Source organism: Lepidochelys kempii, chromosome 4 (assembly GCF_965140285.1).
Source record: "Lepidochelys kempii isolate rLepKem1 chromosome 4, rLepKem1.hap1, whole genome shotgun sequence".
In the NCBI taxonomy this organism is placed as follows: Eukaryota; Metazoa; Chordata; order Testudines; family Cheloniidae; genus Lepidochelys; species Lepidochelys kempii.
In genome coordinates, this window is record NC_136383.1 from 28,601,663 (window position 1) to 28,621,227 (window position 19,565).

The window sequence follows — 19,565 nt, forward strand, 5'->3', positions numbered from 1 at the left end:
CTACTGGGGGAGCCTCGGTACCAAGCATTGGGGAGTGTGGTGCCGACGAAATCATCAAGTCTCTCTGGTGTGGCAGAGACTGTGTCGGTGCTGATGTCGGAACCGTTGGTGCCGCAGGGTCCACTCTCATCCGTGCCAGCCAACTGATGCTGCCTGTGTTTGGTCGGTGTGATTGGTACAGACGGTTTTCTCCACTGGAGCTGCCTGTGCTGGGGGCGGAGGCATGGTGCCTGAGGAGACACTTGGTGCAGAGTCCCTTACAGGTGAACTCGGTTGCATGGAGGAGGCATGTCTGTGCCTTGACTCTGTCTCCTTTGCTAGGGCCTCAGCGGTTCTGGAGGTACCCAGAGCGTCATAGGTGCTCACCTGAGCATATGTCAACAATGGGGGTAGTGACCTGGCAGGAGACCACCGCTGTTTCTGCAGTGCTTTCTGCAGAGATGTCTGAGCCCTCTTCCTTAATCTTTTGCATGGTAAGTTTCCTTTTTCTGTTGGAGGAGTGCTCGGAGAGGCAGTCTGCGTGTCCAATTCAGGTTGGAGGGATTTCTCCATAAAAATCATTTTTCGCCTGAGATCCCGGTCACGTCGGGCTCTAGCTTTCAAATTCCTGCAATGGGTGCATTTTGGGGGGATATGCACCTCACCAAGACATTGTACGCACGAATGCCCGTCCAAAACGGGCATTGCTTCGTGGCAGGAGCCGCAGCGCTTGAAGCTTGGGGAGCCAGGAATCTTAATGGTTAACCGTCTCCAGAGGAGAGGGTAACTAAATAATTTTAAAAATAATAATAAAATAATAATAATAATGAAATTAACAGTAACGCTAACTATAACTAGCTATTTAAACTGGGGCTGTCGATTAATCGCAGCTAACTCATGCGATTAACTCAGAAAAATTAATCACTATTAATCGCAGTTTTAATCACACTTAAATAATACCAATTGAAATGTGTTAAATATTTTGGGTGGTTTTCTACATTTTCATATATATTGTATTCTGTGTTGTAATTGAAATCAATATATATTATTATTAAAAATATTTGCACTGTAAAAATTATAAAATAGTATTTTTCATTTCTCCTCATACAAGTATTGTAGTGCAACCTGCCATGAAAGTGCAACTTACAAATGTAGATTTTTTTTGTTACATAACCGCACTCAAAAATGAAACTATGTAAAACTTCAGAGCCAACAAGTTTCACTCAGTCCTACTTCTTGTTCAGCTAATTGCGAAGACAAACAAGTTTGTTTACATTTACAGGAGATAATGCTGCCCTCTTCTTATTTACAATGCCACCATAAAGTGAGAACAGGCATTTGCATAGCACTTTTGTAGCTGGCACTGCAAGGCATTTAAGTGCCTGATATGCTAAACATTTTTGTATGCCCCTTCATGCTTTAGCACATCTGGCACATAAATATCTTGCAATGCCGGCTACAACAGTGCCATTAGAACACCTGTTCTCACTTTCAGGTGACACTGTAAACAAGAAGTGGCCAGCATTACCTCCTGCAAATGTAAACAAACTTGTTTGTCTGAGCGATTGGCTAAACAAGTCGGAGGACTGAATGGACTTGCAGGCTCTAAAATTTTACGTTGTTTTATTTGAGTGCAATTTTATGTACATAATTCTACATTTTTAAGTTCAGCTTTCATGATAAAGATTGCACTACAGTACTTGTATTAGGTGAATTGAAAAATACTTTTTCTTTTTTTTTTTACAATGCAGATACTTGTAATCAAAAATAAATATAAAATGAGCATTGTACACTTTATATTCCATGTTTTAATTTAAATAAATATATTTGAAAATGTAGAAAACATCAAAAATATTTAAATAAATAATATTCTATTATTAAACAGTGTGATTAAAGTGGAGCACCCACAGGGACAACACTTAAAGAAGAAACATAAATTCCTCCAAATGCTAGACATATATGACACTGAATACAAGAGTTTAAGCTAGACATTTCTTAAAGACATACCCATGATTAAACTGTCAGATATTCAGAGAGATGTTCCAGATCACTCCAGCTCCATAAGAATAAGTGTGTACAGTTTTAAGTGGCATTTCCGGAGAATTCTTCTCTGAGAATTAGTGTGATGGCACTACCATGACTGCTCTAAATACCACAGCCATGCAGAAAAATAGGACTGTTTCCTCAAAATTTAGAATAAAAAGAAATTGATCTCAGCAGAGAGTGGGCAAGACTTGTATGCTTCTGCAGGTCTGTGGGTAGGGTTTTAAAATTTGGGTCTCTTAAAACGGAGGACTTAGGTAGATTTAGGTAGGAAGTTTCCCACATGACCACAAGCTTCTGTTTTCCCCTAAAAATTCTGCATAGATTTTATAGGCTTTGAGGCATAGCATGTTGTTATTATTCTATGTATAGTTTTTAATGCTTTGGATTTACATTTTGGATCTTAAAGTAACTAATGATTCTTTAAGACAGCTATGCAAAGAAGTAGAGTCTTTATTTTAAAAAGGAAGTACCAGGGTGGAGCTAAACATTGTGCTCTTTCTCAACCTCTCAAGGCATATTCAGGATTTGAGAGCAAACTTCCATTCTACATGGCTTTTCAGGGTAGAAGACTGGAACAAGGCCTTTTAATAAAATCTGAATCTTTAAGAGTGACACTATCAACCTGAAATATAGTCATTATAAACAGTTTCAGGTACAACAATTATATCTGAGTTGTCCTATAAAAGCCCTTACAGTCCGCATGTCTTATATTAGGTGTACAAAACAGAATGAGAATTAACTGATTGTACAGCAGAAACACTGTAAGAGTAAAGCCAGTTGAAGAAAGTTTGCTGTTGCCTCAATTTATCAAGGGAATGTCTATTCTGCCTTCTCGTATCAGGTAATCCATCAGCCAGAGATTATGGGGTTGCATTAGTGGATTTGCTGGGCATGAGAAGTGATATTATTGTTTAGAAATTTTCCTGTGTTTTCAGTGTATGTCATGTATAGTCAGGAGACATGGAACCAAGTGCACCGGGGGAGACAGGGGGTGGAGGTGGCGGCGGCAGCATGAATGTCTGAAAATTTTCCAATCTCAGTTACGGTAATCTTAGGAGTTTTTATAATAGTAGGTTATGAAATTCTAGGTTAGTGATTCTTCAAATGCAAAAGGAAGAAAATTCTAGAAGTGTGATAGCTAAATGAGAAAAAACACAGGAACTAGAAGTGGGATCTGCATGCCTCTATCCATACACCTATGGGCACATGGGATCTTATTAGGTTAACGGCACTGAATCTGTGAAGTTTCACATATGGAAGTAACGACATACCCATAACCATCATGAGCTGTGTTGTTATACCACGTTAACCTCACACAATTCAGCTTGTTGTATGAGAAGTGAGCTATGGTCCAAAGTATTTTAAAAGCAAGTGCAGTTTATCTTTAAGTTTAGTTGCCTTTTATTTGGCATTTTTGGTCTTTCTATATTAAATGCTATATGATTAGCTTAATATGTTCCAACATACTTCTTCCAGCTGCCTTTTCAAGTCCACTATTTCCTTGCGATATCGTTTCAGAAGGGCATCATCATCCAGGACTTCATTGACTTTTGGAGTATTCCTCATTCTTTTGGCTGTATTGGCAAACTGGAAGAATGACCATACAAGACAGTGAAGCTTCCCATTAGCAGAAGTTACAGAATAAGTAAAGGTTTCAGAGTAACAGCCATGTTAGTCTGTATTCGCAAAAAGAAAAGGAGTACTTGTGGCACCTTAGAGACTAACCAATTTATTTGAGCATAAGCTGAAGTGAGCTACAGTACAAGTACTCCTTTTCTTTTTGCGAATAAGTAAATAAATCTTTATAGTTTTCTATTAGAGTGAAAAGTCATAACAGGATGACTAGAAGGCAAAATGAATATTTACTATTTGAGTAGCAAGCGCCAAATTAGATAAGGCCGCAATTCAACGTTAAGCCTTGTTATTTTCCACTTACTCATAACTTGTTCTTTTTTGGGGAGGGAAGAGGTGTGGTGGGGAGGATGTGTGTGTGTGTGGAAAGGAAGGAGTGGGGCTGAAAGCTTCCATTGCTTGGTATCAGCCCAAAGATGAAACAAAGAGGTTATCCACCTAAATTTGATTTTGGAGAGCACAAGAAATACAACAAACCCAACCCTACAGAGGAGTAAAAATTGAGTAGTCTTATAACTTCAATGGGACAACTCATTCGAGTAAGGGTGTAGGTTCAGACCTAAAGCACTTTTCCAATTAAAAATAAATTTAAAAAAAAAGCCAAAACATTTTGCACTTAGCTCAGAGTGCCTGACCTTAAGTTTGAACTTCACATATTATGAATCCTGAAGCAGTTGCTTGTTAAATTCAGCTATCTTTTGTACATGCACAGCAAGAAGTTCACATTTGGTTTAGTTCTGGTTTTCCTATATTACTACAGAACTATGTAGGTATTTTCTGCTGTTCTGTAGTCCCAACCTCCAAATGTGCCTTAATTTTGGAAGAAGTCAGATTGCATGGGGGGGGAAAAAAAAAAAAAGAGAGACTAACTTTGAACCCCCCAAAAAATCAGAAGTGAAAATTATTCCAATAGCAATGTTAAAAGGGGACACCAACAATTTGAAGTTGTCAGCTTTTTTCTTTTTTTTAAATTGTTGACTATATTTCATATATGAAGTCTCTGAAAAGGGGAATTTATGAGAAAGTGGAGACTGTACAGATTATACAGATGGAGGAAACAAGGAGAAATGAAAAATGTGCCTGTCAGAAGAAGTAAAGTCCATACAACATATGTCAGAAGGTGCCTGGGTAAAGGCTCACAGTATCAAACAGTGCACTTCAATGGCTCTCAAGTCCACAGGAGGCCTCAAGAAAGATGAAGTAATCAATTTTGTTAAAGCTGAGAAACTTGGGTTTCTGACCTAGTTAGCTAAAACATGTTAACGCTTGGAAAAAATAAAGGAACGGAATAATTTTACCTGAAGGGTGCTAAGAGTTTCATCAAACGAAACTGGCGTAATTGTGCAAATGATAACTGTCTTAGCATTTCCTCCCAAGGAGTTCTGGAGAATTCGTGTCAACTTGCTGTCTCTATAATTTATAAAACTGTTGTGGAGGGAAAGAGAAAACACCAAACAAACCATGAAGCAAAGACTAGTGTTCTTGTACTGGTGAATATAACGATATCAGTTGCAAAAACAGATTGACTTAGCAACATCTGGTATGAAATTGCAGTTCTCTTCATGTTTTATATGTCTGATGTAAGGAAATAAGGACAAATCAATATTAAGAATATGAATGGATTTGAAGGCTTGATAACTAGTCAACTATGTAGAGAGTTACAACTATCTTTGTAGTATCTTTTCTGGAAATGCTTACCCAGATGGGTCATCACAGAGTTTCTTGATCACTTGACCCAAGATGAACAGACTCCTGTTTATGTTACATCCTTCTTTGAGTCGAAGACCTAGATATTACATAAAAACACTGCTTTTATTCACAAAAGTTCACTTTTATCCTACATAATAGTCAGAGTAACTGTTCAGAGAAGGTTAAGCAGTCTTAGGTACCTAGGAATTGCCATAACAGAGCAGACTAGTTGTCCATTTAGTTCAGTATTCTGTCTGACAGCAGTCAGTACCAGATGTTTTAGGAATATATAAAACAGGGTCGGCCACCTTGGAGAAGGGGTGTGCCAAGTCTTCATTTATTTACTGTAATTTAAGGTTTCACGTGCCAGTAATACATTTTACATTTACAGGGGTCAGTGGACGGAACCCCAGACTGGTAGCGAGCTGAGTGGGGCCAGTGACCAGGACTCCGGCTGGCAGGGGCTGGCGGACAGAACCCCAGACCGGCAGCGGGGGCTGAGCTACTCAGCCCCCGCTGCCGGCCGGGGTTCCGTCCACTGGCCCGCTCAGCCCGCTGCTGGCCCGGGGTTCCGTCCATCCAGGCTGGCAGCAGGCTGAGCGGGGACGGCGGCCAGGACCCCAGCTGGCAGCAGAGTGCCACTAAAAATCAGGTTGTGTGCCACCTTTGGCATGCATGCCGCAGGTTGTTGACGCCTGATATCAAACAACCCCCGCACCAAAAAACAACAAAAATACCCACAACAAGCAGCCAACTAACCTACCACACCCCACCCCGTTTCCTAAATGGACAATTAAGGAATGAGCTTCTCATAGGAGGAAACATTTCTTTGTGACCCTAGTCAGTGTTTGGCTGATGCCCTCAAGATTTGTACCCATGCTAAAATCTGAATCCCATCTAATCAAACTGTGAATACTCTCATTATGCTTCATCTCAGTGAGTTTTTGGTTGCAGTGATAAATCCCACAGGTTAGTTATAGGTTATGTAAAAACAAAAGAAGTATTACATTTTAAATTGATTTGCCTTTTAATTTCTTTGAAAAACCCCTTGTTCTAGTATTGTGAGAGGGGCACTACTGTTTACCTGGTCTATACCATTCATTATTTTGTAAGCATTAATCACATCTCCTCTCTAAACAATCCCAATCTATTTGCTCCTCAGCCCTTCATCTACGAGTTCCTCCATGCCTCTAATAATTTGTTATGTATGTCTGAATCCTTCTATTGCTCTTATATTCAACTGGCCAGCTAGGATTGCACTCAATATTCCAGGGAAATGTGTACTATTAGGTTAGTTATAGCACTGTAACAATTATAACAGTCTTTATACCATTCTTAAGCTTTATAAAGATTTTAGTTTAACTGCAACTTCACAGTGAGCAGAGTTTTACACTGAATTGTCTACAATGTGCTTGGCTTCTTTTTCCTGAATGGTTCTATTTAAAATTTAGAACCCAGCACTTCATGGACAGATAATTTCTTCTATGGTATAATACCTCCCGATTGTTAGAATGTTAGCTAGCATTTAAATAGCAGGGAGATGGGCACTTGGGTGAGTGAGTGTCATGCTGGGGGGGAGGGGTGGGGAAGGGGATCCTCCTCTCTGGCCCCCTACACCAGGGAAGCTTGTCTGCTGCACCCCCAACTCCTCATCCCTGGCCCAGTCCCACACCCCGCACCCTAACCCTCTGTCCCAGCCCAGAGCCTGTACCCAGCACCTAAACCCCCTCCTGCACCACAACCCACTGTCCCAGCTCAGAGACCGCACCCCTCCCGCACCCACTCTCCCAGAGCCTGCACCCCAAACCCCCTCCCAGAGCCCGCACCCCCTCCTGTACCCCCAACCCTAGTCCAGAGCCTGCACCTAAACTCCGTCCCAGAGCCCACACCCAAACTTCCTCCCAGAGCCTGTACCCCAAACTCCCTTACAGAGCCTTAGGCAGGAGTTGGGGGGGTGGGGAAGGCGGGGGGGAGAAGAGAGGGACTTGGACCCATTCTGGGCACCACCAAAAATTATACAAACCTGCCGCCCCGTACGTACCTTCTGATCCTGTTTGGCTAGCTCTTTCACTGCCTGCCAGATCTACCAAGTTCTGCAAATTCATTAAAGATTTCATGAGGCACAGTTTGCAGATAAAAGTCAGTTTTAAATGCTCTCAATGCTAATTTCAATCCAAGTTCAGTTAAGCCTTTGACATTTCTGTAGTAATATACCAACTGCACAGTGAGACCAATATTTTCTTAAGTTGCATGGGGAAAATGGCTTTAAAATATCACGGTAGACTCCATTACCAATATTGCGACCACTATTCGTAAACTAGCATTGCAACTTTTAAAGTATGTACTCTTCAAAAAACATTTCAATTCCCATTAAACACAAGTTTGTCTCACAAGCAGTCACCTCCTTCTCTTCACCCTGAATAACAGAAGTGCACAAACAATCTGCCAGGTCCTCAGTTTCCATTAATACATAAGCATTACCTTCATCCTCCTCTGAACTGAGCCTACACCAACTGTTCATCTCCCCCTACCCAATCTAAGAGGTCAATGGAAGAGGTCAAGTACCAAAATACCAATATTTGCTCCTAATCCCTTATACCTGTATGTGGTGCAACTAGTAGGTAACAGGGATTATGAGCTTGCAGTATCATTTGATGGTGACTTGCTTGATGCCTAGCAACCAGCCGTCACCTTTATAGGCCTCCAATTTCAGGAGAGAGCTCAAAAACTGAAGATATACTTGACCGAACTCCACCAAAGAGTACAACCCAGCCACCAATAAACACCAGGTATCAAAGGCTGCTGACAGACCCACTGCTTTGAAGGAAATAGGCTATCATCTGAAGATAGCCCACTACTGATCAGACTAGTCTGATCAAGATGCAAGTAGTCAAAGTTTGATACTGGAGAAATTAGAGATGACTAGTGAATACCTCCGTTAATCAGTTTACCAGAAAGTAGAGAGCAGGCAGTAGTTTGTCAAGATGTTAGAGAGGTTTTAAATAGGAATTGCACACAGAATCTAGTTCTCAGAGTCCCAAATACAGACCGATAGACCAAACATTCATTCCCTCCTTTGGATCCCTGCCATACTGCTAATATCAATACATCAAACAAAGGGGAAAAGGGATCACAGCCAGCAGCTATTGAATCTGTCAGCAAGAGTGGTTGCAAGCCCCCATTATGTTCCTCTAGTCCTGAGGACACCTGGCTCCTGAAATCTGCTCTATGTTGCACCAACTGACAGAGGTTCTTATGAAGAATTATGGCAACTGTGTGTTCAACCAGATTTCCCCACGTCATACCTCTTTCTGTCCCAGCAGCCAGAAGGGGTTAGGTAGGAGTTCTAAGACCCTTAGGGGGATTTCCCTTCCACTAGGGAAATCCCAAGTAGTGAGTAAACTACCTTCAGGGATACTTTGCATCACAGCCTCTGTCTGCACAATATCTAGTAGACTTTTACATATATATTGTTATATAGTCTTAAAACAGTACAATATTTCTCCTTTACCCAAGTTTTTCCATTCAGAGCGTTTCATTCTCAATATGATGGGAGAGAATTTCTGATTTTAGGATTTCATTTTAGTGGTGTCCAATATTTTAGCTGTTTTTAAAATTGCAAGTTTCCACGTTAATGCCTACCTAGTACCCGACAACCTTTTTCAAATATAACTTACCAGATGAGATACCATTACTGCTCCATCACAGTTCGTGTTGGCAGGATCATTTTCCCTACTTTCTATAATCTAAAAGAAGAAAGCCTTATAAGATTATTGCACATCTTTTCAGTTAATACATAACAAAAAACACGACTATACAGCCACCTACCATTCTGAAAATGGTGTGAGAACGGCTGCTGTGTTCATTCATTTTTGTTTCTCCATAGTGTCGTTTTTCTGTCAAAGTAAAGTCATGGTGTTTGTTATCCAAAAACCCCATATGCTCCAGACAATATTAAGATTGTAAGCAAAAGTAGTCTAACTGATAAACTAAAATAATAGTTTTTATGAGATTGTAGTTTTAGCCTTGTATTAAATTTAGAAGAGTGGTCATGTGTTTTAAAATTGCATCAACAATGGAGAGGCTAATCATCCTACTTTCTCCTTTTCTGAGCCATTCCATGACTTGCTCCGGATTAACAACCACCTCTTCGATCAGATCTTCCACGTAGATGTTTCTCTGCAAGAGAAACAGAATTAAAGACAAATTTCACCCAACTGTAAAATAAATGAGAAATAGATGTGCATACTGTATTATGCACTGGTTTCAGTTGAATGTATTAATAAAAGCCACACAGCAGTGTGAAGACAGACAAATCTATCTGGGGAATAAAGTCAGAACACTGCCAGTACAAATTTTTAACGTACATATCTCAACTGTAACTTTAAGGAGACAATATCAAACATTTGAGATCCAACAAAATGATGTATTTTAAAATGTATATGATTTGGCAGGGAAAGGTCCTCGGGCTTTTAGATCTTTCAAGGAAATTTGTACTTTTCAAAGGTTTGAGAAACAAAAATTCCAAAAGCACTATTCATGGAGGATCTACATTTTGTGCCCCACACAGATTAGAAGAACCCCCCCATTCCAAAAGCTTTGCTAAAGCAGTTAATGTAACAAATGGTGCTCATTAACAAGAAGAACAAGCAAAACTTTAGCGTAGTGAAATTGAAGACAGCAACAAGCTACTTCCGCTCACACCATATTGGCCACAATTCTAATTTGATAGTTCTGTGATGTAGGTGTAAAAGTGGTGGATGGTGTATCCCTTTTGAATGTATTATGATGGTGAAGTGTGTTAAAGCAACTCTGAGGAAATGGTGTAGGTTCTTTTTTGTGCTGACTGCAGATGCATTTTTGCAACCTCGACAATAAATTAAAGTGTGAAGTTAGATTTTGTAGAAGTGTTTTAGACACTCACAGCCCCCACCCCACCCCCAAAAGCTCCCACATTGCTCAAGGTTATATATTTTAAGAGACTAAATACATTCCAATGCTTAGGAAAGAGAAAATAACAAGGCTGATTACAGCTTTGCAGTAGTTCTAGGCACAACGTGAAGCTTGCTTACTTCTACTTGCACTCTTCAAAAGGGATTTTGTATATTCATACTCATTGGATATGACAGCAAGTGCAGCTCAGATAGTGGAACCTTCTTTTAGCAGTGCCAGTTACTGCATTCACATACCCATCCTACTTTTCCCTTAGTTTTTCAAGGGCAAATATCAAAGGGCGCATGGCCCTATAGTATATGCCATCTCAGTTCCTTCCACCACCTCTTCAAAATCATGAACTCAAAAGAACCAGAGGAAAAGGAGAAGGTGGCTCGTGAGGCATGAAAACAGGCAGAGGCCATCTTGGACTCTGCTATAAGTAAGTAACTTTCATTTCTTCTTTTAGAGTCTTCTGTGTATTCAGCACTCATGGGTCAGATTGGCAAGCAATACCTCATCAGCTGAGGTTAGAACTCAGGGTCCTACTTGAATAAGGGTTGAAGTACTGCCTATGAAACGGGGCATTTGTTCTGGACCCGAGGTTCTAAAGCATTGTATTTTGTAAGTATATACATAGAGCTTAAAGTGGCAGTCCTACAGGTTGCTGTGAATAGAACATGTTTAAAGTATGCAATGGAGATAGACATTGCTGCAGTAGAATATGATTTAATCATAGCAAGGACCAAAATGACATCCAGTTTATACCTTTCTTCTATATATTGTTTGCCTATCACTTCACAACCATTACCTTAGGTGGATTAAACAATCAAAGGTGATCCTAAAAAAAAGAAGATGGGGGGGGGGGGGGAACCTGTGAAATTCCTGAGCCCTGTTTAGATAGTAGGCTAGGGCCCTGTTAGGGCTTCCCTATAAGGAGACTTGAATATGTGGCCAGCAGATGCGTAAATTGACAGCGCTCTAACCTGCTGCACACTAACTAGCCATAAAGACCCTGCTCTGTACATTACAAGTTCTATACTGTGCTTTGACATACTGCTGTTACAGCAGGGTAAAGCACACTATAGGACTTTTAGTGTACAGGAGCAGGGTCATCATGGCCAGTTACGTGTGCAGCAGGTTAGAGCGCTGTCAATTTATGCACCAGATGGCCACACACAGTCTCTGTGGAAGCAAACCCTACAATGTTGAGAGCATGTAACTTTCATTCACCCTTATTAACGTGTGATTGAGGGAAGATAATTGGCAAATTTATAGTTTGGTTAACCTGGGGCAAAAAAAAACACACAAAACCCCCTCTATAGTACTTTGGGTAAGACTCCAGGGTTAGGGTGAAAAACTCCACCTTTTGTCTTTGTGAAATAGTGAACGCAAATCTGCCATCAGGACACGTGACTCACTCACTCACTCCTCTGGTTGATGTTATGGCAGTTAAGAGTTTTAATTAGGGCTGTCAAGCAATTAAAAAAATGAATCGTGATTAATTGGGCTGTTAAGCAATAATAGAATACCATTTAAATATTTGTGGATGTTTTCTACATTTTCAAATATATTGATTTCAATTACAACACAGAATATAAACTGTACAGTGCTTACTTCATATTTTTTTATTACATATATTTGCACTGTAAAAAAGAAATAGTATTTCAATTTACCTAATACAAGTACTATTGTGCTATCTCTTTGTCAGGAAAATTAAACTTAGGTGTAGAATCATGTACAAAAAACCCTGCAGTCAAACACAACACAACATACAAACTTTAGAGCTTACAAGTCCTACTTCTTGTTCAGCCAATCGCTCAGACAAAACACGTTTGTTTACATTTGCGGGAGATAATGCTGTCTGCTTCTTGTTTACAATGTCACCTGAAACTGAGAACAAGTGTTCACACGGCACTGTTGTAGCCTCTGTTGTAAGATGTTTACATGCCAGGTGTGCTACAGTTTCATATATTCCTTCATGCTTCAACCACCATTCCAGAGAACAGGCGTCGATGCTGATGATGGGTTTTACTCAACAATTCAAAGCAGTGCAGACCGATACAGTCATTTCATCATCTCAGTCAGATGCCACCAGCAGAAGGTTGATTTTCTTTTTTGGTGGTTCAGCTTCTGTAGTTTCCACCTCAGAGTTGCTCTTTTAAGACTTCTGAAAGCATGTTTCATCCCTCTCAGATTGTGGAAGGCACTTCAGATTCTTAAACCTTGGGTCCTGTGCTGTTGCTATCTTTAGAAATCTCACATTGGTACCTTTGCATTTTGTAAAGTCTGCAGTGAAAGTATTCTTAAAATGAACGTGTGCTAGGCCATCATCCGAAACTGCCATAACATGAAATATATGGCAGAATGTGGGTAACACAGACAGCAGGAGACATTGAACTCTTGGCAGCAAGAATTGTGTCACAAATTTAATTTAATGCATTATTTTATTAATGAGCATCATCAGCATGGAAGCATATCCTTAGGAATGGTGGCTGAAATATGAAGGGGCATATGAATGTTTAGCATAAAAACCTTGCAACTTCAGCTACAGTAGTGCCATGCAAATGTCTGTTGTCCTTTTCAGGAGACATTGTAAATAAGATGAGGGCAGCATTATCTTCCCTAAATGTAAACAAACAAGTTTGTTTTAGCAACTGGCTGAACAAGAACTAGAACTGAGTGGACTTGTAGGCTCTAAAGTTTTAGACTGTTTTGGTTTTGAGTGCAGTTATGTAACAAAAAAACAAACAAACCACAGCTACATTTGTAAGTTGCACTTTGACAAAGAGATTAGGCTGCTATACTTATGAGGTGAATTGAAAAACAAAAAAAGTATCGATTACTGTACACTTTGTATTCTGTTTTGTAATTGAAGTAAATATATTTGAAAATGTAGAACATCCAAAAATATTTAATTTTTATTTATTTTATTTTTAACAATATTTCAATTGTTATTCTATTATTGTTTAACAGTGTGATTAAAACTGATTACTTGCAATTTTTTTTAAAAAAATGTGAGTTAATCGAGTGAGTTAACTGCGATTAATTGACAGCCCTAATTTTAATAGATAAATGGAATAGTAAATAGTCAGCCATAGGTTCAAATGGAGGCTTCATGAGCTAAATTAGAACTGAATTCCATCTATTATCTAGTGTTGTTGAACCTGATGGTGCATAAGGAGGTCTCTGTAGAACAGTGAGAGAGCTCATCCAATCTTCTCCATTTCTTGGAGTAGAAAAGGGTAATTTGCAGGAGCTTTCCTCTTTAGCTAGGGAGAATCATTGTTCCTGTATGTGACCTGACTGCAAATCTATACAGCGAACTTCTGCTATCACAGTAATGATGCTGGGGGAAAAAAAAACAAAAACTGTAGCCACACCCAGACCCTCCCCAACCAGCTGCACCTGGACCCTCACCCCATCAAACCCCACTCCCTCAGTCCCACTCCAGCCCCACCCCCCAAAACCTGAGACCCAAACACTTTCACCCAGATCCCCTGTGCCACCCGCACCCAGAATGCCCCACACAGAAACCTCTCATCCCACACCTGGATCCCCCTACATTAAGCCCCTCCACACTTGGATCCTGCTGGGCTGAGCCTGCCCACCCACACCTGGTGTAGAAGGATAGGGCCACAGGGTGTTTCTGGGGTAGGCCCAGCCCTCGCACTGTGCAGGTGCATCCTCACTGCTGAGTCTCTGTACTGGGGGAGTGGGGGCTTCAGGGTGCTCTCCAATCTCAATGCAGCCAGTGGCCTATGCTCCCCATTGCCAGGCTGGAGTCACATTTATTTATTGACAAATAAAATGTGCAGAATTTTAAAATACTGCGCACAGAATTTAATTTTTTGGTGCAGAATTCCCTCAGGAGTATTTAAAACCAGGTCTCTTCACCTTTGGATCAGCCATTAAATTGGAAGCCAGAATGAAGAATAACTTCAAGTATCTCATAAAAGGCACTAAGATTATTTAGAGGGTTCCAGATCCAGAGAGGTTCACATGTATCTGCTGCTGCAGTTGGAAGGAACTGAGGCAGCAGATGTCACATCTCACCCATAAAATGTTCAGGAAGGCTGAGGGGTGGAGTAGAAGTGGCCTGTGAGCACTCTAACAAGCATTGCTAGAATGTTCCACCATCTGAGTTGCACTGGCCAGTTCAACCCAAATAAGAATAACCACAGGAACTTCAAAGAGCCATCCCTCTGCTAGGGCACCTAAATCGAGCTCTGCAGCATCCTTATAGTTTAATCTAGCTCAATCAAGATTACACAATCTGGCAAACATTCAGCCATGGACTCCATTTAGATCAGCATCTCATGATTTGAATCCATGCCCACAGAGGTGGTTTGTTGCATCAAATAAAGAGAAAAAAAGTGTCTTATGTCACCTTGGTTTACTTACATTAAAGTCCTCTCGAATTCCTAGAGGCTTGTTTTTCCTGCTGTCACAGAGCAAGTCTGTTATGGTTTCATTGTATATTTCCATATAGGAAACTCTCAACAGAAACTCTCTACCTGGAATCTAAAGATTAAAGACAAGCATCATCAGATCAGAAGTTGGAGGGGGGAAAAGGTGCTTTCATGGAAAAATGCTCAGCTTTTTACATCGTCTTGGACTACATCTTTACATAGCTTGTTTCATTGACTTTTCCTTTTCTCTTTGCAAATGTGCACACCATCTCCCTTCTGGTACATAGTCCCATAATCACTTGCAAGGAGAAGTAGTTAGGTACTTTATCTTTAATGCAATGTGTATTTTACCCCTTTTTGAAAAAAAAAGATCTGGTACTCTATTTTTGCCAGGTTTCATTATCTGTAAGGTGGGAATAAAGATACTAACCTTCTTTGTAAAGTGCTTTGAGATCTACTGATGAAAAACACTATTTAAGAGCTGGGTATTCGTTCTCCCCTCTTCACATGTTTCCCTGCTGCTAGACTACCTTCTCCTGCTCTTTCTTCTAAACCTAATCCCCTGTTGAGTGACTCTCCGCTCCACATCTCCTTCCCTGTTATTTGCGTCCCTTCTCTCCAGCCATCTTGTCCTCCTCTTCCTCCATTTGACTGAATGTACCTTCCAGCAGCCATCTTCCCTCTTCCGCTCTCCCCCACAGACATTCATCTCCTGTTGATGGCTAACAGCTTAAGTCCCACTGGTGCCCTGGTACCCATGACAAGTTTCATCTTTTCCAGGCCCTAAGGCTCTTGGCAATGAGTGAGGAAGTAGCATCCTGTACCATGTTACCCACTAGCTCTTCAAACCACAAGCAAGCATCATGTTTTGGGAACCAGTTTTTTAGTTTATATCTTCCCCTGACTTCTCATAATGTGGGTGCTCTTATGCTGTCAAATTCAGACTAAACCATTATTTATTAATGCCCTCTCCCACAATCCATAAACGGCACCAGGAATCTCTTGCATCACACTGAGGCCCAATCCAAACAGCTTCTTGTGTCCAGGCCCCACTGACTTCAATGGGACTCCACACAGGTGCAGTTGTTGGCCTGCAGGCTATAGGTCTGGATGTACATGCTTAAGAAGCAGTACTGTTTGCTTCATGAGTACAAGGGGGGCTGCCAGTGTGGCACATCTGAGTGAGAAATAACTATGGCCACCCCCCATTAGCTTCCAAGGGCACACATGGCACTATAAGTTTTTCTTCTTGGCCTGCTTTTCCAGTGCATGCACACCCTAAGGTATTCTAGCTGTGCTGCACAGGAAGTACACCTGCAGTTTTCACTATTTAGTCATTGCACCTCCTCACAAACCTTCTCTCCAGCACACTTGTGGCCTGTGTTCTGCAAGTCAGACCAGACAACACTAATGGTCCCTGCTGGCCTTCAATCTAGGAGTCTCTGAACCTCTTATGCAAAGCTCTGTAGTTTGTGATTCCGCTGAGTACTTCTTCCACTGTTGGTTTTTCATCTTTTAGAAAAAATTTCTTTAAAGAGGTGAGTTTAGAGTGTACTAATCTGATCCTCATGAGACCCAGTCTTCATAACTACCAGACACAGAACTTGATATTTTATTTAAAGTTTTAATCAAGGTTCAGTGGGAAACAGATATTGAAATATAGAGCTGGCTTCGGGATGTGCATGGATCGTATCCCTGCTACTAGTGTGAGGGGAGGGCTTTCCCAAATTTCATGCAAGGATACGTATCACAGCAAAGTACTGCAACACATGCTACCACATGTAACTTGTTTCCGTTTGAAGTTATCAAGTCCCCTCCTTAATATTTTTGTATAGGATCCAAGTGACAATAATTTAGCTGTATTACTTACTTCACAAATAATTTTGAAGACATCCTGAACTGCTTTAGGTATAATGCCCATAGACTTGTCACTCCCCATCATTGTATACGTTTTTCCTGAGGCAGTCTGCCCGTAGGCAAAAATAGTGCCTAAAAAGAGGAACAAGTGTTAACTGACCACTACCCAACACTTTCTACAAATAAGGTACATGTAAAAAACAATATGAAACTTACCATTATATCCTTGGACAGCAGACTTTATAATTGGAACAGCTACACCTTCATATACTTGTTGGGTGCTGTCATTCGAATGAAAGACGCAATCTTAAAAAGAAATTTTTTTTTAAAAGCTGCACAAAGAGTGAGAAAAATGAACTTCCCTCACACTCAATTTTGGCAGCTTTTCATCCAATAGGACTGAGACCTTGATGCCCCAAAACCAACTTTTCTGCAGGATGATGCCAAAATATTTTATGCAGGATATAACTGATTGTCTAAAACCAAACTGAAGCAAAATAGAATATAACAATGTAATATGTAAAGTGCGGGAAACTTGGATATAGAGTTGAAAAGATGCTATAAACAGTTAAATAGTATAACCATGATAATTACTAGGTTATTTACTATGATCTGAAGCAAGGAAGGAAGTCATTTAAGTCAGACTTGAAGATCTGATCCAGCTCTTGGTTATGCCAGACTTCCTAGGGTAAATCTTAGGGCACAGCTACACCACCTCCCTGAATGAGATTAGCTAAGCTGACAGAAGCACTCGTCAGCACAGCTGCATCTACAGAAACAGCTATGTCAGCTCTAAGGGGTGTGATTCCCCCCCCCCCCACATACATTGCTAGCAGACACAGATATGCTGGCAAGACTGTAGCGTAGACCAGGCATTACTCTAGCCCATGCCACAGTTCTCCATCTCTAACATGGCAATTATACTTCCCAACACAGGGGTTGTATTATTTTCATAGAACAGATCACCGTAAAAAAAGTCACATCATTATGAATAGTAAACACAACACATGAGAGTCACTGGCCAGCAATCTTCAAGCAACCTTGAGAAGCATGCTATACTGCAGTCAGAGGGGTGTTGAGGATAAAATTAACGATTGTGAGGAGCTCAGATACTACAGTGATGAGGACCATATAAGCGCCTAAATAGATGTTCCTTAAGATCTTACCATAATTAAAAGTTCTTGTACCATCCACTTGTAAAATTGTACAATTTTCACTTTTCCAGTGAAGCTGTACTTTATCTCCAGATGCTTCATTTTCTCTAAAAAGGAAGAGATGTTTTACTAATCTTATTAGAGATCAGAACAGAAAAAATGTTCACTTCATTTTGTACATATATTTTCCTTTTAAAGAAATTCCCTTAGTGCTAGGTAAGTAATATTCAGCTTAACTGAACATATTTTCATCAACAGAAGATTAGAGGCATAAAATCATTGTCACCTACCTACTTCATCCAATCAAGAATACACAAGTTCCACATTTAACTCTTTGCGCATCTATGACCCTGTTTTCCAGCACACAAGCTTATAACATGAATAAATTGCTGCAATTCAGACTCTTCTCTCAATAAATTAAAAAAAAAAACAACGAAACTCAGAGATGAAGTTTATCCAACATCTACGAGCCCAAAAATCAGTCCACTAGCCAAAAATATTTCTAACAATTTGTAATTTAAGGAATAAGACAGCCATGCTCTGTAATTCACAAGGTCAACTTTCTATTTCATTCTTTTGTTAGAAGTTTTATTATGTCTGCCATACTTTGGGTCTCATCTTCTCTTCTTTATTCCACAACTTTGCCCTCCCCCCCGGGACAATCTCTTTTCTTCCTGCTTTGTGGTCAGTGTCTGCTTCCTCATTTTCTCTTCTCCCTACAGACCCTGACATCCCTTTCCAGCTTCATGGCACATTGCTTTCTTTGCCTCTTTACCTAGGTTTTGCCTCTCCCACTTCTCCTCCAAGCATCATACTTGGTCTCCAAATCCCCCCTTATCTCATCAATGTCTGCCCCCAACACATAAGAGGCACCAAATCTATTCACACCCCTTTTTACAGAAGGCTTGAAGAGTACACCAGACACTCAGCGAGCTAAACTAAAAGGAGGGCCCCCCCTTTATCTGGGGCAATGCCCAGGTGAGGGGCCAACCCAGCAGGCAAGCAGCTGGGAAAGCCCCGGCTCCTGGCAGCTCAGCTAGCAAGTCTTCACGCCGTCGCGTTGCAAAAGCTCCCCTTCAAGATGTGAGCCAGCGCTCAGCAAAGTGGCAGTCGAGAGCCCCGTATAATAGACCCCAGCCCCAGCTGTAACTACCCCCGTCCCCTATGGGAGCGTTTGCTCAGTGCCACAGCGCTCACACCGGCTCCCCCACGGCCCTTCTCACAGCACATCGCGGAGCGCTTGACACGGGCGCCCAACCCCCCTCCCCTCCCCTCCCCTCCCCTCCTCTCCCCGGGGCGTACTCGGCCCGCAGGGCTCGGGGCACGAGCCTCACCGCTGCGGGCGAGCGGAGCCTGGGGCAGGGAAGGCCCCGCCGGGGGCAGTTCTAGGCAGGGCCGAGCCCCGCTTCCCAAAGGGAACCGAAGGGTCCCCGGAGGGGCGGGCGCCGAGAGGGGCAAGGCGGGGTCCCGGGGCAGGGCCGAGCCCAGGGCTCCGGTTCCCTGCAGTCACCTGGCGATGAGCGGCCGCATCCGCACGCAGACCGTCACGGCTCCCTCGTCCGCCATCGCCCCGCTGTGCCTCACGCCGTTGGAACAAACCGCTGCCCTTCTCGGCTCCGCAACCCCAACCGCGTCCACCAGCTACCGCCTGCGTCTCCAACTGCCGCCAGGGTTTGAATTCCTCTCGGGCTAGTTTCCTATTGGTCCTTCCCTGACAGGCACTTCCGGAATCCGGACTATACCACTGTCAACCACGCTCCTGGGGAGGCGCGTGGAACAAGCCCCGCTTAGACAGTCCCTTTATGAGGTTTAAAGGGCAGGAACGTTCCATGGGGGTCAAACAGCTACGTTCTTACAGTCCAGG

The 19,565-nt window shown here is 41.7% G+C and overlaps 1 protein-coding gene across 1 annotated transcript in view; it reads right to left on the reverse strand.

Moving 5' to 3' along the window:
- Nucleotides 1-19,349, reverse strand: part of CENPE (centromere protein E) — a 73,370-nt gene extending 54,021 nt beyond the window's left edge. Inside the window, exons 1-12 of the mRNA XM_073340813.2 lie at nt 19,212-19,349; nt 17,714-17,808; nt 16,764-16,853; nt 16,561-16,679; nt 14,683-14,802; nt 9,444-9,525; nt 9,175-9,242; nt 9,024-9,092; nt 7,388-7,439; nt 5,356-5,443; nt 4,956-5,082; nt 3,493-3,612 (exon numbers count right to left, since the gene is read on the reverse strand). Coding sequence (XP_073196914.1) covers nt 3,493-3,612; nt 4,956-5,082; nt 5,356-5,443; nt 7,388-7,439; nt 9,024-9,092; nt 9,175-9,242; nt 9,444-9,525; nt 14,683-14,802; nt 16,561-16,679; nt 16,764-16,853; nt 17,714-17,808; nt 19,212-19,267 — 1,086 coding nt within the window. The 5' untranslated portion in view covers nt 19,268-19,349. The remainder of the gene's footprint in view (nt 1-3,492; nt 3,613-4,955; nt 5,083-5,355; nt 5,444-7,387; nt 7,440-9,023; nt 9,093-9,174; nt 9,243-9,443; nt 9,526-14,682; nt 14,803-16,560; nt 16,680-16,763; nt 16,854-17,713; nt 17,809-19,211) is intronic.
- Between the last annotated feature and the right edge of the window lie 216 nt (nt 19,350-19,565).